Here is a 25,386-nt window from a genome sequence, read left to right as displayed (position 1 = left end):
TGATCCAACCTTAACTATAACCTTTATCAAAGTTTTAAGACGTTCTTAAAAGTGGAGGGTGTCCACGCCGAGTCCAAAACTGGGAGCTGGTTCCATAGTAGAGAGGACTAATAGCTGAAGGCTCTGCCTCTGAAAACTCAAATCCATCATAGGGTTGTTTCAGGAAGGCCCAAATCAAATATGTGGATCCATCCACAAAAAAAGGCTTTCTATTAGAAATGAGAAAATGATGGCAGAAATAAAACCCCTTAGCTCACTCTGTGCAGAAGCAGTGAGTATAAACACATGTACTTTGTGAAGCTGTGAGAAGAAGATCGATCAGTTTTTGTTGTAATTAGCTGGGAAGGTTTATTAAACAGCCCCATTGCTGTTGGATGCTGACGTTTGTAGCCCTGCGTGCTGCATTATGCAGAGATGTTTTTACACTTGCTGATTTAAAGGATGATGAAACAGAAACACCCGTTGTGGGGGAAAAAATGTAACACTTGGCTTGTCTCATATATATATTTGCAATTACTCTCGAGTTTTTGGATATAACATAAATTTCAATGTAATATTACTGTACTATTACTGTTACTGTTGATGCAAGAGAATTAGTTTGCTGTTATGTGGACAACACTGTAATTAAGTAGTAGTAACTTCCCATTTCAAAACCATTACCCGCTTGTTTTAACCTTATTACACCACCATTACTGCATTATTACTGAGCTTGAACAGAAACTGCTACCAAAAAACAAAATCTTTTAAACTTCATAAAATCATCACACCAGAGTAATTATCAGAGATCTTTGAAATCTGATAAGGGAATTGTATGCATTGTTTTAAAAAAAATCAGAAAGTTTAACAACCATTTGACCTGAATGAGTCAGAGTGGCAGCATCTACCTACTCGGTTGTGTTTACTCCTCCAGAAAAAGCTCTGTCTAAACAGGAAAAGCTTCCTGGTGCTGAGGATATAAATGGAACCATCACCTTGGCTCCTGCAACTAACATGTTTCTCAGCTTCTTATGGATGATGACATGGATTTCATAAAATAGTTATTTTGTAAATTATGAGTCATTTTTTTCTCTCTATCCTTTGTTGTGAGGGAACTGCGGTCAACGGGTGTATCACAGATTGTTAAAACTGCACTGCTGGCATGGTTGTATTTAATTTTATGTCTTAAAAATGCTTACAAAGTTGTCTAACATGTATCTAACTAATCTACGAGTTGGACTAAACCTGGTTTAATCCCTCAAATCAATCTAGTTTCCAGGAGCTACAACTCTACTGCCATCTGCTGGTCAGCAGTGTAACACTGCAACCCACACAGCAGCTGCTCTATTAAGTTTTCATCTCTTTCAGTGTGCTCTTATCTTTGCAAATAAACAAATAACATTTTTTTTCTATAAAGACAAGTCAAAATACCTGCTGTGACACAAACAGTGGGGAAAAGAAATGCAGACACACGGTAGTGTTAAAATGGACCACTTTACTCTTGCACAAGACATCCATAGAGCGCATTTTCAATATAAAAATAAAATCGCCTGCTTTGGAGCACATTTAAAACGCAACTGTGCCTCTTGTTAAGAACCCAAACCAATGCACACAATTTAGAGATGGATCTCAAGTGTTCATTCCTTCAGCAGAACACACATTCATTAAGCTTAACTTTTGGTTCATGTGTTAGTTTCCTTTAGCAGAAAACACGACAAACGCTGGTCACAGTAAAACATGAAAGTGGCAGCGCAGAAGTTGGTGGATACAATGAGACAGGAAAAAAAAAGTCCATGACAGGCAGGAACCATGCATAGCCGTGTGTGTGGGGGGGAAAAAAAATCCTGCAGAAACCTGTTAAACCAGCCAAAGAAAAGGACTACAAACCGAGCAGTGCTGTGAGAAATAAAGAGGGGCTGGTTAAGGAAGTGCTTCTGTCTGAAGCACACGGGAACACTCCAACACTTCCTTCCATCCAAAATTAGCTTCTTTTAAATATTTTATGAATACTCTCGCACATAAATAGCATCATTATTGCTTATTAGAAAAAAAAAAAAAAAAAAAACAAGATTCAAGTAACACTCACACACAGGCCTGCATTTAAATCTACAGAGTGGCACGTGAGCGGCCTTAGCAAAGCAAACGCGATGGCAAAAAGATGCTAGCAACTCAACTCACTTTGAAAATAAGCGCTTCAAAGCTTTGTCATTGTTAAAATTACTCTAAGTAAGAAAAGTAACTCCTCAGAAACAGAGGAGGTGGTCAAATTATTACAAGGGAACTAATTCATTAAATTAAACATACTTGGGAGACAACGGGTTCAAATATAACACAGTCAAATTACTCGTGTAGTGAATATTTACAGTTTAAGATGATCAGTACTGATCAGCTTCATTCCTTTGAAATCTGTCACTTATTAATCTGCGCCGTTCGTCTGGGATGTCCGACTGTGATCAGCGGCGACTTCGCTGCCAGGCTCGTCTATGTCCTGATCCTGTAAAGGAAAAAGCAGTAAAGTGAATATGAGCTCATTTCCTCCATCGAGGTAAACAAACCCTTGTGTTGTCCTTGGGTCATTTGTCCTCTAAAGAAATGTGTTTTTTATTCATCAAATGGTCTGAAAATAACAGAAGTTATTCATTACTATGCTACGCATGATTGGAATAAATTTTAAGTAATTTGATTTATTTATGGGGTTTTTAATCGGATTTTATAACACCTGTGGTCCTCGTGGACAAAAATGACCTCAAAGTACAAAGTGTTGCAAGGGGCCATATTTTCACACCATACTGCTTTCAAACATCTTGGATCACTGATGTGTGGGGTCAAGCACTGGTCATAACAACCACAACAATGACAGCAGGCAGCACAATTAGGAGACAAGTGCTCTATATTCAATTAAATTGTATTTATACAGCGGAAAATCACAACAACAGTCGCATCAAGGTGCTTCATATTGTAAGGTAGACCCTACAATAATACATACACAAAGTATGCTCACTTTTTTTTTTTAACCATGTTGTGTAAAGCAATGACCAGTAGAACAAAGCATATATTGTCCTCTAGTATAATGAGGAGGAAGAATCAATGTTCAGGAAGATCCAGGGTTAGAAGATATAGAAAATATTGTCAATATTTAGAGCACATGCTACCCTTTCTCTGAAAAAGCACATCAGCCACCTGCAGAAGTGGAAGAAGGCTATGAAGTGAAGGAAAGTGATGAAGAATCTGAACTATGTTCAAGTAGGTTCTCAGGCATCCAGGACATGGTAGTCTGAGGAGCTTGGAAAGAAAGTGACTGGGCTTCTTGAAGTTTCAGAATGTGAAACTGAAATAGAAGATGTGTCAGAGGACTGCACATCTTCCATTTCAATTATGATGAAGACAAAGAATCAAGCAAGAAAGAGGAATCAGCTGAGACAGAGGAATATTTGCAGTAATGTGAGGAAACACTGATCTGGTCTTCTATCCTTCCCAGTGACAGACGATGCATGACTCTCTCATGTGCCTCAGAGAAAGACAATCTATCACAGTCCAAGCACATGTGCCAGGTCCCATACTCCTTCAGTTGCTTTTCTACTCGAGTACTGAAAGCATTATACACAGTGTATTCTGCTTTTTAACGTTCACATGCTGATGGATGCATCAGAGACCAAGTTGGGGTTCAGTAACTTGTCCAAGGACACCTTGGTAAGAACTCCAGACTAGAGCACACAGAGATTGAACCAACAACCATCCAATTAGCAGATGACCTGCTCTACAGCCAACTCAATGACAAACAAGGAGGGACAACAAGAGAGGAAGAAAAATGGACCGAATGCAGCTGTAGGCATATGTGGGTGTGTTGATTCTTACTGCCGTGCATCCAGTAGAGTCGCTACAGCCAGTTTATGACATCCTGAGTCTGGTAGAGAAGTTTTAAAAGTGACACAAGATTAATCCATAGAAGCACAAAAGTGATATCATTTCATGATAAAGACACAATAGATGATCGTCGTTCATGACACAAACGTGCTCCCATTTGAGGTGTATGGAACAAGTGGGTGTTTCTCCTGCTGTGATGTAAGGTCCTGGTACTGATATGACTGTATGAGCACCAAGTCCCCTTCAGAGGACTCTGTCCATTCCAACAGAACATCCCAAGTAAACCAGGGAACTATGAGATAAAAACATGGGCAGTATGTGATGCAGGTCCAGCTGTACATGGAACATGCTCGTGTGCGATGGCAAACCGTCTGTCCTGCAGTCAGGGCACGCAAGTTGTCCCTAACATTGCAGAAGGTTTCCAAAAGAAAACAATCACCTGTAACAGCTTGTTTACTGTATATGCCCCTTGGCCTGCAACTGCAGAAAAGAAAGCTGTCCATGATGGGACCAGTGCAGAGGAATAAACCTGAGCTTCCTCCTGCACTTGTGTCAAATATGGACACGCCTTTGTCCTCATGAAAGTTTGCCTTCACTCAGACCCATGCGCTAGTGTTCCTACCATGCCAAAATATAGAAAACTGTCAGGCAATGAGTTGGAATAAAGTTGAATAAAACCTTGAAACACAGAGATGGATGATATTTTATACTTGTTGCTTTATAAACAGTCAAAGCAAACGGGGTCATTTTTGAGCCCAGAGGACAACAGATGTGATTATTTGCTGCCAGTAAAAAACTTGTAGTTTAAAAACAGCTTTCTAAATTAACTTTGACATAAACCCGTCTGTGATAATCTGTTAAAACAACCAACTCTGGTTGTGAAACGATAATCACGATAACTGATCATTTAATTAATTTTTTTACCCGAAAACAAAGAAACATTTCGTATAAATGAGGTTTTATCAGACATAAATTTGAAATGGAATAAAGAAATAGTGTCAAAATGTTTGAATTAAGTTTTAAATAAAAGTGGGGGAAAAATCCACTTCATGTTAATTAAGTATCAATCAAACCAGATGGGGCCATTTTTGACCCCTGAGGACCACAGGTGTGACTACGTGCTGCCATTTAAAAATTTTAAGTGGTTCAAAGAAAAACAAACAAACTTTCTTACTAAAGTTCAACATACAGCACTCTGTAGTTAGTCAGATAGTCAAAATTATCTAAACGTTTAAATAGTTTATTGTCTTGTTTTATTTTCGCTCAAAAACAGAGTGTACTTTATCTAACAAGGTCTGGTGGCCCTAAAATGTAGGGTCAATTTTGTGTTAGTGTTGGTCTTAAGTAAAACTAAGATGCAACACTGAAAAGATTGACAATTTATACTTTAAAAAAAAAAAAAAACACTCAAATGAAGTGGGGACATTTTTGACCCCTGAGGACCACAGGTGTATGGAAATCAGGAGGACATTATGATTAAACATGCTGCACCTTCTTCAGCACTTCCAGCACTCCTTTCACAGTGGACATCAGTGAGTTTGCTGATTTGCTCAGGAGCTCGCGGTAGACTTTCTTCTCTTCCTCCACGGTCTTCAGAGTCTGCTCGGTTTGGCTCAGAGTGCTTTTCACCTCCTCCAGCTCCCTCGACAAAGATTTGTTGGCTTGATCCAGCTGAGCTTTAACCTTTGCGTCTTCGTCTGCGATAAAGAATCAACACCAAGTCAGGATCACAGAGACAGCAGGTCAGTGGGCAAACGCTGGTCACAGTAAAACATGAAATCGGAACTGGAAACAGCAGCGTATCCCACTGAAGTCTGTAAAAACTAGCCACTTTATTAGGTACACCTGTCCAACTGCTCATTAACACAAATATCTAATCAGCCAGTTACATGTTAGCAACAAGGTCAAGATGACCTGCAGAAGTATTTCAGAAAGTGCTGATCTACTGGGATTGTCACACACCAAAACAACTCCTTACAGCCAACGAATGTAACCTAACATTAGCAAGGTGTACCTAATAAAACGTCCAATCATCGTAACTATACACTACATTTAACTGCCTCTCAAGTTAGTCCACCATCTTGGTGACAAAGGTCTGTGCTGTCAGTTTGTGATTAACAAACGATTGTTATACAATATGTGCACAGCTGGTCAGTAACCTCTCATTAATGTTTTATGAATGCCTGTGCTTTAGTATTTCTTCCATGTCAGTGTAATCATAAGCAACCAATGTGGCGGTATCCTCGCAACAGCAAAGAAACAGCTCAGTCGTGGGCATTGTGGACTGGCAGTAAACATCAGCGTCTATAAATGCCAACATTAAACATTCACAAACATGTGGTAAGGGCAAAATATGGGGTAAGGGCAGTAGGAAGACTCCTCTCCTGTAGATTAATAATATGTTACATATGCTCTAACTTGTTTACACTCCTGCACGTATACTGTAGCGAAGCCATGTAAATCTGTCTGTTCTCTGCTAGGAAAATAAGGTTCAGTCCTACACTGCCTGCCTTTTCTTTGAAGACTGTTTGTGTTTATGTTACAGTCAAACTTTTAACTAATTTCCAGTTTCCAGTTTGAATTTACAATAAACTCAGTTTTGCAGACTCCTCTTTGCCATCCAACATACAATGTCCCAGTTCACGTTTCACCAGACATCACAGAAGGATGGTCCGGAGAATGAAGTGAGACTGAGCTTCTCTGTAGCAATGCTCAAATTGAGCCAGATCATTGTCCCGAGGGACTACTGACACAGAGTGTAGCTTGCAGTTTAGGACATATAATGCAATCCAAAACGTACCCATTTTAGCATCCTGCAACATAAGCTTCTGCTCTATTTCCTCTCTCGCCTTCTCACTCTTCTCTAGCTTCTGCATCATGCTGCCGATGTCAACCATAGCTCCGTTATACACGATCAGGTTACCAGACTCGCTGGCCTCTGACTGAGCACGAGTTTTAGAAGCAGGAAGCAGTCCTCGGTTACCTTAAGAAAGGAAATGTGATACAAAATAAAGTCATTTGGCATCTGTCGCTCTATCCTGCTTAAAAGAAATTTATGGAAAATTAAAGGACACACTAATAGAAATATCTTCAGGCTTACCTGTGAGATTTTCAATCTGGGCTTCATTGAAAGAAGGAATGGGTTCATCTTTTCCCCTGTCTGTCAGTTTTCGGTAGTAACACGATTCTCTGACAACAGGTTTGTTCAAAAGCTTCTTTATCTGAAAACAGAAATCAACAAGACAGATTTACTGAGCTGTAAGGCTGACGGTACGTGTCTTAAAGCAAAGTGAAAAAGAAGGTCTGACAGGGTAAGAATCACAGAACCAGAAAGACCATGTGCTTGTGTTTTCACCTGAGCACGAGAGAGATGCAGTCCCAGTGTGTACAAGATCTCCTCCAGGTCTCTCTCAAGTAAATAGCCACAGTGGCTCTGATCGAAGTAGACAAACGCCATCAGCAGCTCCCTGTTGTGCGTGATCATCTGTTTCCTTTCCTAGTGTAACGACAACCACGCTCATTAAAAAACAACTTTCTGAACAACATCTACACCTCACCAACGTGTCTATAACAACATAGAGCCAACCTTATCTTTGGAGGACCTCTCTTTCGATGATTTTCGGTCATCTTTGCGGTCTTTTCTGTCTCTGTCAGTGGAGTCGTCATCATCTTTGTCTAATAAACAATCAGAAATATTATTTCTTAAAACCATTTTGTGTCTTTGTGAAAAGAAAATATCCCAAGTAGTACACAGTTCCAAATCATTCATTTAATCAAGAAGAGTATAGTACCATCATCATCATCATCATCTGCATCTTCAGCCTCCATGGGATCATATTCTTCAGCATTGGCTGTGCTGCCATCATCTTCATTCTCCTCTTCATCTCGAGACTCCTCCTTTTTCACTGTCTTTTCTTCAGACTAATTTAAAAAAATGACAATGACATAAAAACTCACATTTACCAGACAAACAGTAAAAACCTGAAAAGCTGCAGAAACCTTTTTCTTCTCTTCCTCATCTTCTTTGGTCTTCTTTGCTGTCGGTTCTTCGTTCTCTTCTTCTTTCTCCTTCTTCATTTCACGCTTTTCAGCCTCTTTCTTTTCAGCCTCTTTTTTGGCTTTCTTCTCCTTCTTCTCATCCTTGGTAGGAAGCGCAGCGAGGGCTTTATATATGCGGTAACCAAAATCTCTCTGCAGCATCTCATTAAAAAGCTCAGCAAACAGAGAAACCTGTACAGAAAGAAGACAGTATATTAAAAAAACCTGTAAAGAAAGCAAACACACACACACACACACATCACATGTGTGTGTTTGCAGGTCTTTGTAACAAACCCCAGAGCATTAATTCTCACTTCAAATGAGTGCTCCTTGTTGTCTTCTAGTCTGTAGTCCAGTAACACACTCAGGGACATGACACTGCAGTCAAATTTGCCGTTCTTGGCTGCCCAGTTTGGGTGTACAAGGATGGTAGGCTCATCAGGAAGGATGTAGCGCCTTTCTCTCCGCTGGCGCTCAAGCTCCTCCTGCCTCTTCTTTTCCTCCTCCTGACAGACAAAAGTATCCATCAGGTGGAATTTAAAATTAACCTTAATTACTGAAAAGATTTTGTTATATATAAAAGGCTTAAAAAAAAAATGTATCTGTACCTCTCTGTCATCCTCAGTGCGTGCTGGTTCCTCTTCCTCCACATCCTTGGTCTCTACTTTCTCGGGCTCCTTGGACTCCTCTACCTGCTCCTCCACCTTTAGCTGTTTGGTGAGGCGAGCAATCAGCTGTGACTTTAACCCCTTAGAGCTTAGAGAGCGACAATCGAGCTCCCTGCGCAGGTCATTTACCTACAAGTGGAGAAAACAGACATGAAAAAGCAAGTTGAACATTTCTCGTCCTGGTCCCTACTCATACCTGCACCAGCTTTACGCACCTTCATTGATTTCGGGTCAAGTTTAGCCCAGTGAGTGGGAGTACTAACGTCCTTCGAATCATCATCATCCTTCTCCTCTTCCTCCTTGACAGAAAATCATTAAGATAGAGACAGGCAGAGGGAGAGAAAGAGGTGGGATAACAAACAGTCAGCATAGCACTCATGGTCCTAGTGAGCTTTAAAGTTGATCCGTGCAAGAAGCAAGGCCTCATTTGTCTTTCATTCTCTTGTCCTAGTGAGCTCTCGACTGTGTTTAAGTCCACTGCTACTGAAGCGTACACAGGGAAGCTCTCTAGCTCTTATAAAAAAATAAATAAAATTAAATAAATAATAATAAAAAAACAACAGAAATGCTCCCCCCCAGCTGCCAATCAATCAATCTGTGGAACACAAAAAAGGTAAAAATCAATGAGAGGTGTGTCCAAAAGGTGTGTAGGTACATCAGGTGAATGAAGCTGGCCTCCAAACGGAGTGAGGATAGGCTGGCCCTACCATGCTCTATGACTGGGGTATTGCCATTTATGGGTTTTATACACCTACGTCAGATAGGAGCCATGTGTCCTTCTGTCCAACCAACTGCCCTGGAAAAACCAAATTCTACATATAGTCCAAATGAAAGTGTAGAATCCAACAACAAGAACAGACAAGAAGCAGGACTTAGGGGAGGTTCTCTTTTCGAAGTCAGACGATATCAAATTGATGTGAAAAATCATATAGAAATACACATTTCTCTACAACAAACACATTATGTGAGCGCAACTGACTCCACAGATTCCAGTACGTTTGTAAATGATGGGTCCCAGTGTTAACAATTGATCACTGGTTCAAATTTAAACTCATTCTCAATCAATCTGCAAGCAGATGCCTTTTTATAATAATGCAAAACAAATGCCAACATTAACATAAAATACTGAACAAGATTAGCACCCAATTTTGTGGTGTTTAAGCAACTGGAAGCTGTTTTACCATTTGCGACCGGGGCCTACACAACACAACCTAGTCTCACTGCTTCCACTGTGTGTGTCTGCTGGATGTGAGGGAAGGTGGGAGTGCTGATGGAGGAATGGAGGAGTTGGAGCAGAGGAAAAGGGGACAGGTGGAGGAATAAACAGAAGAAACCTAGGTGAGGTTTGGTGGAGCCGTAATATGCCTGGGTTCGTATCTGTGTGCGTGCAAGGTGAGGTGTGCTTTGTATTTTGTGTGTGTGTGTGTCTGGGGTTTTTTGTTTTTTGTTTGTTTTTTTGTAAGTCCTGTGCCTTCCTGTGAGAAGCGGAAATGAGAAGAGAGGGATTAGCGGTTCAGTGCCTGTTCTCCATCTGCCTCCTTTCGCTCGGCCGACAGCTTCTCAGCCAGCTGCTCCCGGAGTCGCCGTGACAGCACCTCCCACTCTGAGCGGGTAGGAAGACAATGCCAAACATCCGGAAGAAACAAAACCACTGTCTCCACATGAGCAGGGACTGTCCGCCCCTTGTGTGTCTCCTCTGGCCGATGATAGCGAATCTCTGCAAAACGATACCTGTCGCAAAGGAAGAAGGTGCATTGGAAAGAAACATTCTGGTCAGGGCACAGTATAAAAGGCAAGCCTTGCTATTGGGCGAGCCTTCTACAGCTACTCCCTCCCATCAGGTCACTCAATGATCGTACAGGTCATTACAGTGACCCTTCTCCCACACAACACACAGCATAGACAAATGGACCCAGTCTGCAGCTCTCCGACTGTTGGCACAGGTTATGGCAGCCATTTTGAAAAAGTTGACAGACAATCACAGGAAAATAAAAAATTTAAAAAAATTTATAATCACACCCCCAAAATTCATCCCCATTATAGCTTCAGCCAATTATGGATGAGTACTCTGCATTTGCCCTAGGATGCACTTGACGTACTACATTAGGGTTGTGTGAAGAGAGACAGAATCAACAGGACAGTGAAAGCCAGTTAAATATGTAAGATATTTAACAGAGAGAATAGAAAAAGAAAAGAAAAGAAAAACAAAAAGTAATGGCAGTGTCTTCTGGTCCAGGCTACTGCTTCCAGCCACCAAGTCCATGCGTTTGGTTTTTCATCACAATGAAATGTGTGTATATGAATAAGAGTGTGTGACAGAAAGAGAGAGCCAAGACTACAACACACAAAAGGCCAAAAAAAACGACATTACACAACACAAAAAATTATAATAGTAAATAATAGATTGCAAATTAACAGCACAATAATCATTAATATAACAAAAATGAAAACAAAACAGAACACCACACTCTACATGTCCAGGAAAGATTTAGTATCGAGGTAGCATAAAGATGCAGTACATTACAGATAATTTAGGATTTTAGTTACAACGTTAAGAATTATAACACAACCAGTGAGAACAATAAATACTGATGAGAGTAGCGGAGCTTACCACTGAGTGCACAGACTAAGGTCTATGCCTGTGAGGGCCTTGCAACAGCGTATCGCTGTCTTAATAAGGACTGATGGATCCTTTTCTGGGTCCGCTCCATCCAGAGATGGAGACCAGTGACCACCAATGGCCATGGCCTCATCTTTACCTCTCATGCCCACCAAAAACTGAAGGAGAAAAAGACAGGTGCAAGGAGAGCCACAGAGTACAGGTTAGATGGAAATGGGGAATGGGAATATGGGAAACAAAGGTGCGGAGAGTGGAAAGAGCAAAGAGAATAGAGACAAAAACAGAAAAGCGTCAGCAGTATGTCCAAATAATCACACGTCTAATAAATTTGTGCAATATTCTCATTTTCTGACCTTTCCTCTTGCAGACACAGAGGATGCTTCAAACATAACAGAGAAATGTAAATGCCAGAATGAATTCCCCCTGCAGGTCGCCCCCTTTCTCTCTCACACACACACACACACACACACACACACACACACACACACACACACACACACACACACACACACACACACACACACACACACACACACACACACACACACACACACACACACACACACACACACACACACACCTCTCTACCTCTGCAAATCTCCAGACATAAGATGCAACCCCCGTTTTACAGCATCATGGCCTGAAGTTGTCATTCATACAGTGAGCGATATTCAGGTTAGCACTGGTCTATTAATCTTTCAATATTACTGGCCCACAATAGCAACTATGTTATCAGATGCAAACCCAACAAGCTGTCAGTGTAACTGTTCTCCAGAGATGGCGGCTAATGTGCGTGACTGTAGTTCCACAAGCTTTGTAGGAATTCTGATGCTGATGATCCGCCCTCCAAAAAATGTAGCTAATTTTCCCACTGAAGCAGCCTGTTGGTTCTTGGTGGCACACTGAAAAGCCATCAAGGCAGACTTGGAGCAAGAAAAGAAACTTACTGTCAACTCTATTTGTCACTGTAAAGTGAGCTCTGACAATAAAAATCTATCTCTGATCTCACTGTTGTTTGTACTATACAGCATTAGAAATAGCTTTCAGGGAAAGGTGAAACAAATAATACACCACAGGTAAATTAACACAAGGGAGCTGACATCAGTTTATAGCTTTCCACACTGAGTATTCAGCAATGGAATAGGATTACTACATCATCGTCAGCTCCTGTGCATTCTAAAGGGTTTGACATACCTTAATCAGTCTAGCAGGATGCTGGAAGGAGTCTCTGACTTCCTGTGGGTCCTCTGCCAGAGCACAGGACTTATGATAGAGCTCCTCTATACTGGGGTTAGCCAGCAGCATCACCTGAAAAATGGAAGAGGCCACATTAAAGTTATAATCCTTTCTATACTATTTAAGTCAAATGCCATGTTTTACACAATTTATGGTCTGCATTCCCTTTGTATAAAATGTCAGAGTTCAGTCAGTAATTACGCCTCTTCATCACTGCTTTGTCTCACTAATGCATTCCTATGAAAATACACGTCTTCATTCGGAGGCTCTTATGATGGCAGCTGTTACTATTCACACTCTTTACACTGTGTCAGAGGTGTACAAAGATACTACAAATACCAACATAACATTTCCTACTATAGAGGGTTAACAGTCACAGTCAAGGATTAGTTGAAAAGCTGTGGGTGATGGCTTGCACACCTCTAGCTGCCATTTAGCATTACCAGCTTTAACAGAATGAATGGTATATGAAGCCTTTTTGGCTGTAGGGTATGTACCTCTGTAAGCACCTAAAGATGACATATGCACAGCTCAAACATGACAACTATATACAAGCCTATCATTTTCTGATTTACTTTCACTTTAATGCTGCAGTGCTATGATATACACACTGCAGTTAAAGCTGATTACTGTTAAGTTTATTATTTGAAAAGTTTTTTTACATTACTTATATTGTTGCAACTTATTTAGCACTGGCAGTCGTACCTTAGCACTGTAGGTATGGTTGGCGTCAGGAGGGTCCAGCACAGCCGTGTTCTTGACTAGAGGATCCACCTCTTTGTGCAAAATGTGGAAGTTACAAGCGTTACTAAACTGGAAGGGTCGCGTAAAAGGGAAGGCATCCACCCAGGTGAAGACAGCATCAAAGAAGTCACTGGGAATGTAGAGGCTCTGGTAGCGCCTCCTCAGCTCCATCATGTCACAGCTGGAGCTGCAGAACACAAGAAGGCTTTCAGATTTCAAACTGGGGCGCCACATCCTGCTGTACAGTATTATGCTAACATGTGGCATATCTAGGATGATGTGTTTTTAACAAAGGAAACAATATACATACCCATCTAAGCTGAACTTGGAAAACTGGACAGTGTAGCGAGGTACAACTCTGCGAGGCCGTCTTGGGGAGCGGTCACGTCGCGGTGAACGGTCTCTGGAACGTTTGCGTGTGGGTGACCGTTCTCTTGATCGCCTGCGCTCACGGTCTCTGTCTCTGTTAAAGAATCAATTTTTTAAAAACTTAATGACTTATTACTTCTAATGAACAGGAGGATGAAATGGATGTGGAATAGGTGTATGATGTAGTAATTATATGGTCTGCCATCTCACCTGCGTTCTTCTTTAGTCCTGAGGATGAGCTCAGGGCCTCGATCGCTGCGAGTGGGGAAACGAGGCGGAGGCTCAATTCTTCGGACAGGCTGCGGCTGTGCCATCATTCTCACTGGGGGCTGGAGGAGACCCCCGGGAAACACTTCTGGCAATGACAAGAATGCAAACCACTTCCTTACTACACATACTATTCTGTGTTCAAAGGTGGTACCAAAACAGCAGCACAAATAACACTCATCATTACTAGTTGTTCAGACTGCTTTACAAGGAAACGCTAGATAAATGCCACTGACAAGTACTGTACCTTTGGGCGGAGGCTGTGGCAGCAGAGGCTGAGGAGGGTTTTGGAGAAGAGGGGCAAGAGAAGCAGCAGACAGCTGTGCCTGCAGAAGAGACGGAGGGGGAGCCTGGGCTGGAACACTGAATGTGGTCGGGGGAGGTAGTGACTGCAGCATGGTGGGGGCTGCCTTCATCATGCTCGAAGCTTGAGGCTGGTTCTACATAAAAAGTAACAAAGAAAAAGGAGGTTAAAAAAAATCTTTAAATGCAGACATGAAACGATCAATAACATGCCAGCTGTGCAACAAATAAAATCTTGTTCAGCACCTGCTTAGAAGAAGGTCTGAATATGTTTAAATCAAAGACTTGTAGAAATCTCAACAGGGGTTTCCTTAAAGGTTGTCCTAATCAAAGGAAAGCTGACGTGCAGCTTTGATCTCAAAGTTATTTCAGTTAACCTGCTAAAAGTAATACAGCAGGTTCTGACTTGTTTAAAGGAAAAACCTTTTGATAAGAAATATATGAGGCCCTGTTTACTGTCAGTTTAAGAGACATCTCTGATGTACAGCTTTATACTGTCAGAAAATCATGATGCTTTCTCACGTTAAAAGACAATGATTAGTATAATAATATTTGTCATCAAGAAGCGTATTTGTAAAGACATTTAATATACTTAGTGAGCAGCCAGGTTTGGCATTTTGCTCACCACTTTCAAAGTAAAAAAACAAAAAAAACAAAAATGAAAAAACAAGCCGAGAGAAAGAACACAAAAAGTCTGTGATTCACATCTAAGGGGTTACATTTTGTCTGTTGTCCGCAGTGGTGTGCATGTCCGAGTAGCGCAGCTGCATCCCTGGCTCATTGTAAAGGCTGCCGAGCTGTGGGGAAGCTTGAGGTAAAGGCTGAGGCTGCTGCTGATGCTAGGAGGGATGGAAAACACAACAGTTAAAAAAAAAGAAAGAAAGCAGGACTAAGATTTTTTTTTGAAAAGGAAAAATAAAATAAATAAACACTCATAGCAAGACTAGAAAGTCTGAGCACATTTGTTGTAATTGGAAGTAACCCCACCAGTTTCAGATGATGAGAACGTGTTTGCTGTGCATTAAGCGCTAAATTGCATTTAAACACTTTGCAACAGTGGGAGTTTATTCAAACATGAAAAACTGATATGATTTTTATTACAGTAAATAAGGACTTAAACACTAAAACCAGTAAAAGGTTTGTGTGCTTAACTTTATAATGAACTCCATGAAAACACTGGTGCTGATATAATTGTGATTATAATATGAAAAAAAGTAAAGTTCCTAATTCTCAGAATAAGGGACTGTATAAATACCTCTACATTTGAAATACAATGCGTTTGTGAAACTCCTTAAATTAAAGCTGAAAGTATGCATTTCAATACAATACAAAGCCACAAACTGTAATGCTGTGCTCCAAAATGCAACGTTTGAACATTCTCACCGACTGATTTGCTAGTTGAGGTAAAGTCTGGATGCGCTGGGCGTTCCACTTGAATGGCATATTCGGGTTGTACACAGCTTCCACTAGGACCCTGTCACCCACCTGGGGAGTCTTCCCCTTCACAGCACTATGAAATACAAATATATACAAAAACACATAAGAAAATCTGTTTGTAATGCTGTATCATTTTCAGATTCACAGAAGCAAACTTGTAGCTCTTTAAGTTATGGATGATAAATAAGGTCCTATGCAGGCTAACAATGGTGCAAGAAAAGGGATTGTATGTGCAATTTATACACTAAAAAACCTCTAGTGAAAGTGTTAATTTTATTAAACCACCAAGTAACAGAATCTGAGCGATGTTAGGACCACCCTTTTTCACCTTAACTGAAAGAAGACATCTTCATCTACAAAGCCAAACGTGTCATGCAGCTTATTGACGACACCAGTGAAGACTCGCTGCTTCTGAGGCTGCGTCTGCTGTTGGTGGCTTGAACGTGGTGTGGGATAAGACACAGTAATTTGGGCTGTCTGCTGTGGGTTAGACAGGCTCAGGCTCGTGGGCAGGGCGACAGGGGGCTGAGGGTCAGGAAAAGAAAGAAGAATCAAAACAATAAAATTACATTTTAGTGGTACATCTAAAATATACCAAGGGAGATCGCTTGATAGCTAACTTTTCTATTTCTATATGCATTAAACACAAAGCTTCAAGAAAAAGAACCTTAAAAATAATAATAAATAATAAGGAAATATGCTTTGATATGGTCATCTGGAAAAAAATTCAACCTAAATGATAGTTTGATTATTCAAATGCTCTGTGCAAACGTCCACAAAAAAACTGTAGTACTTGAAAAAGTGTGACAGTATGAGAGCAGACAGGGTGTAGCTGCTGCACCTCGTCTGGAGCAGCTGCCCTTGTCTGTGTCCACAACCGAGCATAATTGCCAGCTAACATGTAAACAGATAGGGCAGATAGACACCGAGATCTGTCCTTGAGTTTGTTTGAATATGTTTTTGTAAACACATTACCTGAGAAATGAGTGCCTGCTGAGGCTGTGGAAGCTGAATTAAGAAGAGAAAAAAAAAGTGAACTTTTTGTTGAAATGAAACAACAGATTTACACCCAAAGCAAAGACACATCTTGTGCTGTCATAATGCTCCCAACAGCTGTTTGCTCACTAACAGATTCTTACAACATAAATAATACGATCCATCTAGCGAAAGATGTAAACATGCTGTGCAGTCGTATCAAATTACAATTACCTTATTTACATATTTACATTACATTGTCTTGGGGAAAAACATCAAAAAGTGGCTAAAAAAAATAGCAGAAATGGATTTTATGTTAATTTTAAAGATTTCAAAGTGATCTTACAAAACTTTAAGATTTAGCAAACTTATGGTCAGTTTCCAAACGACCGTTCAGTCTACTGTAACACATCATACGGTGATGCTATATAAAACAATCAGAGAAATCTAAATTTAAAGCACAATGTCAATAAGATTCTAAACTGAAAAGGATATTTTCCAATGTAAGGAAATAAGGTGTGACACAAATAAAAGTAAAGGCCGGCAAGATACCTGATGAGGTACATTGTACAGCTGCTGCTGGGGGGGTTGTTGGGGAGGTTGCTGCTGTTGTTGCTGCTGTTGTTGCTGCTGCTGTTGCTGTTGTTGATACTGCTGAAGCGCTGTATTGATTTGAGACTATGGACATTTAAAAAAAACAAAAGGGGGGCAGTAGCAAAGAGCGTCAAATGTGACCAGGGAAAAGACACACACGTCTTACTGTGCTTAGCATTACTCTTTTGTGACTGACCTGCTGTAATGCTGCTGCAGCGGCTGCTGCAGCTTGCTGTTGCAAAGCAGCAGTTTGCTGAGAAAGCTGATAGTTTGCAGCAGACTGGTTGCTGAGAGAGGCTGCAGCCAAGGCTGACTGCTGAGAGTAAACAGCAGGAGATGCTCCCAGAAGAGACGGCTGCTGCACTCCAAGAGCTGTGGGGGTGTGGGGTATAATGTGAAACGTGAGTGTAATTGCACCGCCGGGTAAAGTGCTAATGACATTTGATCTGATTTTGCTATACTCACAGTGCAGGCTGTTGAGGTCCAGAGACTGTCCTGTGTGGCCTGACTGGGACACTGCTGTGGCAGCAAACTGAGTCGCCCACGGTGGATTTTTCTGTCCCCCGAACTGGGCCATGACTCATTCAGATTAAGGGCAGCCTTTCTTCTCCAGGCCAATGCTATCACTATAAACATAAACCAAAAATCAGGAGTATTAGTAGCAATTTGATCACACGGTCATGACTCTAGAGGCAGAACTTGAACTTGCTTGAATGCCAGCAGCTACTCTTTAAGTGCCTATTGGAGTACCAGCTTGTGTTTTTGTGTGACACACTGCATGTGCAAGAGTAGATGTTACTTGTGGTGGATGTATAACAGTCAAAAGCCAGTCTGGCCTGGCTTTAACTTATGTCACCATTTACTTTGCAAAGCATGTTACACATAACAAGGGCAAGGCAAGGGTGCACAGAACAACAAATGAAGACTAAAACCACGTCCGGTGAAGCATTTTAACTCTGATAGGCCAATTTTTCCCTTCTATAAAAAAAAACTGACTTCTGTCTACAGAAAAGACATTTATCAGAACCTTACTCACAGCTCATGGTGATGATGTTGACGCTGAGTGCACTTGCCAAAATAATCTTCACATATGTAGTATACTATTTCTATGATAGTAAGGCAACACGAGGGAATCCAAAAAGAAAACTATACTAATTATTTAATGAGGTGGGAAAGAGTGTTCTCATAGTTATCTCCAGGACTCTTCAGATTAGCATATGCTGACACAGCAACCAAAACGGGCTCAAAGGCTGTCCAGCTAACGTTAGCTACTCACTGAGAGTATGCTAACGTGAGCAGCTAGGCTACTTAACGTTTCCGTTTGTCTAGTGAGCTAATGTTGTTATTGTTGAAGGTAACAACAAGCTGACTCGAGCTTTTGTAGCTACGTTAATTTTGCTTAGGCAGCACCTTTCAAAAGTCCCCAGTTTAACTGCAAATATATTAAAATGCAGCATGGCTACTGTACGACAGATACGATAGCAACACATATAGAGCTAACACGTAGCATTTTCGCATCGTTAGCTTTGTTGCCAGATTAGCCTCGTGCTAGATTTGTTGTCGAAAGCGAGGCCCGAATTAAGCTCGCAGGCTCTTGCAGTGAATAACCAGTCTTTTAAAAGCATAATAATACACAGCATAATGACGGCAGGCTCTCTCTTGCATGCAATTTAAGAGTGCACGTTACATTTACATTAAATATTTATAATTATTTAGGTAATAAAGATTTTCATTAAAACACTGTCAACAGTGCTTACCGTTGTCTCCCTGCACCGGTCTATTACGGATAGAGAACGCGCATGCGCAGAATGGAAACCCCATCCGCGCTCCACAGCCAGCAGACGGTAGACATAGTAGTTCAAATATTTACTTGTAATCGTGTGCATATGGTGGTGATAATTCCAGCACTTCCTTACTTCATGTAGGAATATAAAGAAGAACAATAGTCTGTTACCACTGATCGTAAAGGTTTGGACATGCTTAGGTCAAAATTAAAATGTAACATCTGAGCTAATTAAGATAATCCAGCTATTAGGCTACATAATTGTTTTTGTTTTGTTTTGTTTTACAGCCGGTAAAAATGTAGACGTTGTTAAACACAGCAAAAAATATAACGAACTGCTTAACAGGTATCATTATATATTATATTTCACACCATCCCTTGCTCTTTTCCTCTAGCCACCCAGCTCCATTTTCACTATTCCTCCTCTGTGAATGTCCAAATCATGTCAGCCTTACTTCTCTACGTTTTTCTCCAAACAGCTGTCTCTGAAACTCTACTCATGTGGTCAATTCCAATGAAAATCTCGGCATCTTCAGGTCTAGCACCTCTAGCTCCATCTCCTACCGCTCTGCTACCATTTTCAAACAAGCTGCATGTCTGACTTAAACAGTATGAAGCTACTTTCATACTGTCTCAAATGTAATGGTGATTTCAAGCATCCATCATTCTGTGTCAAGTTGAGCTACACTCCAGAGGGTCCCTATTCAGTCATAATTCAAGATATTTACCCTGGAAAATGTGAAGGACTTAATCTGTTTTCCTCCCCCATGTTGCATTAAAAATTTTTCTTTGATGCATGTGTGGACAATGTTATACAAAAGCTTCCTTTCCTGAGTAGCTTTTTTTTCTAGGCCATAACACCAGCGAATTAAAGGTCACAATAAACATCAGATTTCAAATAGTGAACTTTAATGTAATGAAGTTATTACATTAGACCACATAAATTCAGGATACATATAAACTGTTATCCTACCTCAGTTCAATTAATAATTGTAGCCTCAGTATCTTGCATTTCATTTACAGATTACCGTACTGGTAGATTCTTTGTCATTCGGTATGTGGTGGTGGTGGATCATTTTCTCAAAAGGTCCCTCTAAACAGTCTTAACCGATGCCACGCACGTTCAAATATCTCCAACTTTCAAAATATACAGTATTTATAATAAATAAAAACACACCACTTACAGTGTTCTGCTTATACAGAAAAACATGACTGAACCTTCTGTAAACAGACATGCAGTTAATGACCTCTACCTGGCAACTGGGTGAATACAGTATGTACAGAACTCTTAACAGTATACAGTATAGTAGGTAATTTTCTGTTCCTCAGTATTGTGATTTAGAACAGTAATATGTGGAAATACTACAGTGCTGTGTATATAACAAAGTCTATGAGTGGGTCGGCCGGGGAACTTTCTCATCTTGCAATTTGCGCTCCACTTCTGAGAAAACCTTTGCACTGATTTTATCCACTTCATCTTCCACCTGGAAAAAAAGGGAGAATGTACAAATTACTTTTATATAAAAGTGATATTTTTATTTTCTTCTTTTAAAACCAAGCTAACCGAGCTTGCAACTGAGCTTTGGAAAACCCATCAGCTGTAAAATGAATGCTTCCTGCTTCTTGCCACCTTGTATGGCAAGAATAGCTCTGAAGGTGTAGTGCAAATGTGTGTATGTAAAAGTAACATCCACATGGACCCAGGGTTTCCCTAAAATATTTCCTAATCACAATTCCTCCACTAGCTTGCCTTCTTCATATTGATATAGTGCATCCTGGTGGTATCAAGCCTGACTTAAAGGAAAACATAATTCATCAAACCACGCCATGATCCTCTCTTGGTTCCATGATTGATTTCTGATCTTCACGTGTCCTCTGTAGGCAAATGCAAGTCTGTGGATACTGTACACAGCCCACATGCAACAAGCTGCATTACCCCCTTCTTTAATACCCAGCATTAACATTTCAGTATTTATGCGCCAGTAGCTTTCAATGGGGAACAAAAAAATTAACGTTTAAAATAATGAAACCAGCAAAGGCTAAAATATTTTTCTACTTTTGAAAGAAAAATTGGATAGGAGTAATAAACAAAACAGCTCATTTGTAAAGGGACGCACTAACAATCATTTTGAACAAATGAATAATACAAAACCACTCTAGAAGAGTCCAAGACTAAAAATATGAAGCAGAAATGATCTTAATAAGTCCACTTTAAAGTGACTGCAGAATTTTCTGTATGTGATGACTTATTTATCCAAACAAGAGTTTCTCAAACTTGATATCAGAAGAGTTTACACAAAAACTTATCCCAGAACGGCTCTATAGATTATCACCTGTTCCACTTTGTCCACTTCAGGGATGTAAAACTGCATCATGTTCTGGATCCCATTTTTCAGTGTGACAGTAGAACTGGGACAACCTGTGCAGGAACCAACCAGCTTCAGCTTGACTACTCCGTTCTCAAAACCCTTAAAGATGACATCACCTCCATCCTCCTGCACTGTAGGTCTTGTGATTAAGAGCGACCGTATCAATTGGTACAGAACAGGACAGAGAAACAGTGAGATTAAGACCGTTATCTCAGCACAACTATCTCTTAGAACACTAACAACATCTTTTTTTGTGAACGTGAGTGAAGCAATAAGGTATTATGTTACCGTGCCATAAATACTTTCTGAAGCGCAACTGTGGTTTACTTAAGCAGCTCTCAACAGTACTGAGAAATCGCTACCTGATTCTGGTGTCCAGAAGCTCCTTTATCATACAAACAATATCATCATCATCTTCAGAATGACCTACAGTAAAGAGAAATGTAAAACATGAAAATATTTACACAATTTCAAGTCAAAAAGTTGCATGTTTTCACACTGTACACTCACTGCTTTCATGGTGCACTGCTCCCGTTGTTATCGGCTCACCACTCTCAAAGAACTTAGCAATGGCCTCCAGAGCATGACGCTTAATGTCCGTCCACTCAACATCCTCGTCCGTCTGATAGGAAAACAAACATCTCATGTATTATATGATTAGACTATAACTACAAAGACAAACTGTAAGAGGACATTAAATACTTACTTTAGTGACAGTAATGAAGTCGGGGCCAAAGAACACACTCTGTACTCCTTCAATTTCAAAGAGGTCTCTGAGAGAAACACATTATCATGTTCAGTAAGAAATAAAAAAAACATATCATGAAACAATGAAGTCCTTTTGGTCTGTTTTGTGATTACAAATCAGACTCAGGATACTAAAAGTATCAGCAAAGAAAAAAAAACATCCTGACAATGTGCAAAGGAACCCGATGTGTCTCTCCTCAGGAATCCACTGAGGACCAAAATTTTATTTTCAGGGTGTACATCTGTCACATCAGCTATACGTATTATTCAGCCAAGCAACCCCATCATGATCAGAACTGAAGACACCTCTATTTGTTTATAGAGAATGGTAAAAAAGAAAGAGAAAGAAAATAGCCAGTGAGTGACAAACTGCTTAAAGCTCACAGGAAGGCTACACAGGCTCAAACCTGCCCCCCAGGAAACTGAGGCTACGATTTGCATGAGCTCAGCAAAACTGGACAATAGTAAATAGTAATAAAATTGATCTGTTGAGTCTTGATTTCTGTGACATTCAGATGGTAGGGTCATTAACTAGTATAAACAACATGAAACCATGGATCCATCCTGCCTTATATTAATGGTTCAGGTTGTTCGAGGTATAATTTTGTGGGGGATATTCTCTTGAAACACTCCTGAGTTCCAACTGGGAATAATTTAAATACCACAGCTCACCTGAGTCTTGTGCTAAGCATGTCCATCCCTTTATGACTACAGGGATGATTCAAGGAAGCCAACAAGGTCTAACCTAGTATTAGCACAGTGTACCTTATGAAGTGAGCATACAGTATATTCTTCTTGTTTTAGTGCTAGCCCTGTTACACGTGCCTCCCAAGGCTTCAAATGTGTTTGAAGTGCAACACTAAGTCTGACACACAACCTGGCTAAAGAAGAACATCCAGTCGAGCTTGGAGAAGGAAAGTCAAGCGTTCCACTTCCTAGGACGGGTTTACCGGGAAGAAACTTCAGGCTTCTGGGGTTCGGTGTATCTTGAGTCTGGATGGACAGGTGTCTTACTGTAAGACATTACATAACCATCAGCTCAGGCATAACATAATGCAGTGAACGTATGTAAGGTATTCAAACTTCTAAAAGAGTTTCTCACTTGGGAATTGTGTGGCTCCTACGAGGTGAGGCTGGACTCTTCTGAAGCTCTGAGTCGTGGACAGTGAGTGGTATGAACATCTGGTCGGCTGTGGAAACCTTGAAGCACAAAGAACACATTACACCTTATATCCCCTCAACTCATTCATTTATTGAGGCAGGATATAAACGGGTGGCGTTGTTATGCATGGAATAACCTTCTCACTAACAATGAAGTTTTACTATGCTAACTAGCTAGCGGCCGTGTGCCAGCTACCACGTGATTTTCACAGTGAAAACGACTAAACTAACTAACACTAGACTAAACTACTTTCTTCCACAGCTCCAACCACACCTAGGCGGATGAGTTAGCCTGGAGACAAAGCTTTGTCCCATTTGTTTTGCTTGCTAGCTATGTAGCTGGCTAAAAGCTAATTTCTGTCTCAAATGCAGAGACGCGTCGCAATACTGGTTTATGCTTTACACAGACTCATCATATAGGTATTACAGTACGGTGGATCAACGCTGGTGATAGTTCAAACCTAAAGTGAGCCGTATTTCTTGTCCGTAAAAGCTGCTGAAGACCCCATCTCATGCGCGCCGCCATTTTGTTTGTTTAGAAAATGAGGACCCCACGCGGCAGACAGCCAGACAGCACGTTGAGCTGCCACGTCTTTTTTTGGCACCTCCACAATAAGTATAACGCCCTAGAACTTCTCTTTCGGCCTCCCCAAACCCCGATCCTCTCCTGAAAGAGTATTGCGTTACCTCACCGTGTAACAGAGTTGAAACAACGTTACTAAGAACAAAGAATGCGCCATAAATTAAAAGAAAACTTTTCTCCGAAGAGACGAGTGATCATTTCTCCTTTGAGGATTTACATTATTCCGAAATATAAAAGAAATATCTGACACTGATTTATCATTTGCCCTGTGATCAAGTGTTGTGGATTTATTAGATCATCCATGTGTAATGCTTCAGGGAGGCTAACCAATGACTTTCAAAAGTTTAAAAACGAAACATGATTGGTTGCTTTTTCCTAAACCAGTAGGTGAAGAAAGGATCATTAAATTATTTTCACTCCAGTGATCCACAACAAAATATATTGATAATCAAATATAAATATAAGTGTTGGATTTACAATTTAAATGCATTCTAAAAGAGCAGCCTGTAATTCAGTTGTTGAGTAAATATATACTGTATTGTGCAAAAGTCTTGAGTCACCGCTCATTTTATCATTTGTTAGGAAAACAGGAAACAGGTGCAGCAATTTACTGAAACTTGTGCAAAGACGTAGAAACACAGTAAAGGAGACAAAAGGTAGTTTGTACCATTCTAACTAGCTTGAAAATCAATATTTGCTATGATTACCTTTATTTTCCAACACAGCCTGAAGACTCTCAGCCTACTTTCTTGTCACCTCTTTAAGCAGCCTTCATGAATAGTTGCCTAGAATTCTTGTAGCACATTTAAAGCTCTTCGTGTTTGTGTGTGTTTTTCCTGTTAGGCTATGCTTTTACTGTGTGTGTTTGGGATCATTGTCATGCTGACACGTGGTATTGCACAGTGGATCAAAATCTGATGGTATTTCTCTGTTTTGACAGGTTTTCTGACACCACTGGGTGAAATTTAGCTACAAACCATTACAGGGGACCCACTGTGTTTAACAGACGGCTGTAGACGCTCACTGCTGTACCTCGTTCCTGACCTCTTCCCTACATATTGATGATGATTTCAAACAAAAAGTTGGATTCATCAGTCCATAAGACCTTTTGCCACTTTCTTGTATAATTTGGCACATCTCAGCCTTTTCCCAGTGTTTGGGTTGTTCAAGATTTTTGCACAGTACTTTATGTGGGGAATGTAGAAAACAAATATTGGATATTTTCCTCCAAAATGTAGTAGAGAATAAATGTTATGTAGTATAAAAGAGACTACAGCACAGACACACACACATGTACAGTACAAGTACCTGAAATTCATATTTATTGAAATGACTGTACAGGGTGCACGTAGCCACCTACCTGACAGGAAAGACAAGACACGGGGCTTAAAGCATTCCAAGCTTGTCTAATCTAATAATCCTACCAGCCATTCATTGGAAAATTCTCATAAATTCAAATCTGTGCACAACTCCAAACATTTACTGTTTGAGTTGATCTTTAATACGTGTCAAACAGAGCAGTAGCTGGCAAGGACTATAGAAGGGAGACCGTCGACAAAACAAATAATGTGACAAGAAGACCAACCCTGTGTTTCATAATATTTGTTGTAACACAGCAAGGTGGTGCCCTGAAGGAGTGGCAGAGACAGTCT

General features: G+C 40.5%; 2 protein-coding genes and 1 non-coding gene across 4 annotated transcripts; all 3 read right to left on the bottom strand.

The window, feature by feature from the left end:
* Window positions 1-1,451: 1,451 nt before the first annotated feature.
* On the bottom strand, window positions 1,452-18,978 carry ccar1 (cell division cycle and apoptosis regulator 1). The gene is made up of 26 exons (XM_026189607.2): window positions 18,849-18,978; window positions 17,557-17,717; window positions 17,288-17,463; window positions 17,050-17,175; window positions 16,498-16,530; window positions 15,851-16,047; window positions 15,469-15,595; window positions 14,805-14,924; window positions 14,030-14,222; window positions 13,726-13,870; window positions 13,457-13,609; window positions 13,108-13,333; window positions 12,361-12,474; window positions 11,158-11,324; window positions 10,067-10,277; window positions 8,762-8,845; window positions 8,487-8,675; window positions 8,193-8,384; window positions 7,840-8,070; window positions 7,632-7,761; window positions 7,427-7,515; window positions 7,196-7,336; window positions 6,941-7,061; window positions 6,641-6,823; window positions 5,332-5,537; window positions 1,452-2,470 (listed from the first exon to the last, which is right to left on the bottom strand). The coding sequence occupies exons 2-26, from the start codon at window positions 17,666-17,668 to the stop codon at window positions 2,393-2,395; spliced, it is 3,744 nt and encodes a 1,247-aa protein (XP_026045392.1). The 5' UTR covers window positions 17,669-17,717; window positions 18,849-18,978; the 3' UTR covers window positions 1,452-2,392.
* LOC113035581 (small nucleolar RNA SNORD98) lies at window positions 12,264-12,328 on the bottom strand. Its single transcript, XR_003274366.1, has one exon. It is a non-coding gene; the product is annotated as a small nucleolar RNA SNORD98 (small nucleolar RNA).
* Window positions 18,979-19,766: 788 nt separating the features above from the next.
* LOC113034708 (NFU1 iron-sulfur cluster scaffold homolog, mitochondrial) lies at window positions 19,767-23,768 on the bottom strand. Of its 2 annotated transcripts, XM_026189608.2 has the most exons (8): window positions 23,613-23,767; window positions 23,093-23,190; window positions 22,868-23,003; window positions 21,950-22,016; window positions 21,754-21,865; window positions 21,606-21,669; window positions 21,208-21,382; window positions 19,767-20,358 (listed from the first exon to the last, which is right to left on the bottom strand). In XM_026189608.2, exons 1-8 carry the CDS (start codon window positions 23,675-23,677, stop codon window positions 20,263-20,265), a joined length of 813 nt encoding a protein of 270 aa, XP_026045393.2. In that variant the 5' UTR covers window positions 23,678-23,767; the 3' UTR covers window positions 19,767-20,262. The 2 variants fall into 2 exon arrangements, with proteins under 2 accessions (XP_026045393.2, XP_080144011.1); XM_080287885.1 differs by lacking the exon at window positions 21,208-21,382 and having other exon boundaries at window positions 23,613-23,768.
* Between the last annotated feature and the right edge of the window lie 1,618 nt (window positions 23,769-25,386).

Source organism: Astatotilapia calliptera, chromosome 13, assembly GCF_964374335.1.
Source record: "Astatotilapia calliptera chromosome 13, fAstCal68.1, whole genome shotgun sequence".
Taxonomy (NCBI): domain Eukaryota; kingdom Metazoa; phylum Chordata; class Actinopteri; order Cichliformes; family Cichlidae; genus Astatotilapia; species Astatotilapia calliptera.
This window is presented reverse-complemented; position numbering and strand designations above follow the sequence as displayed.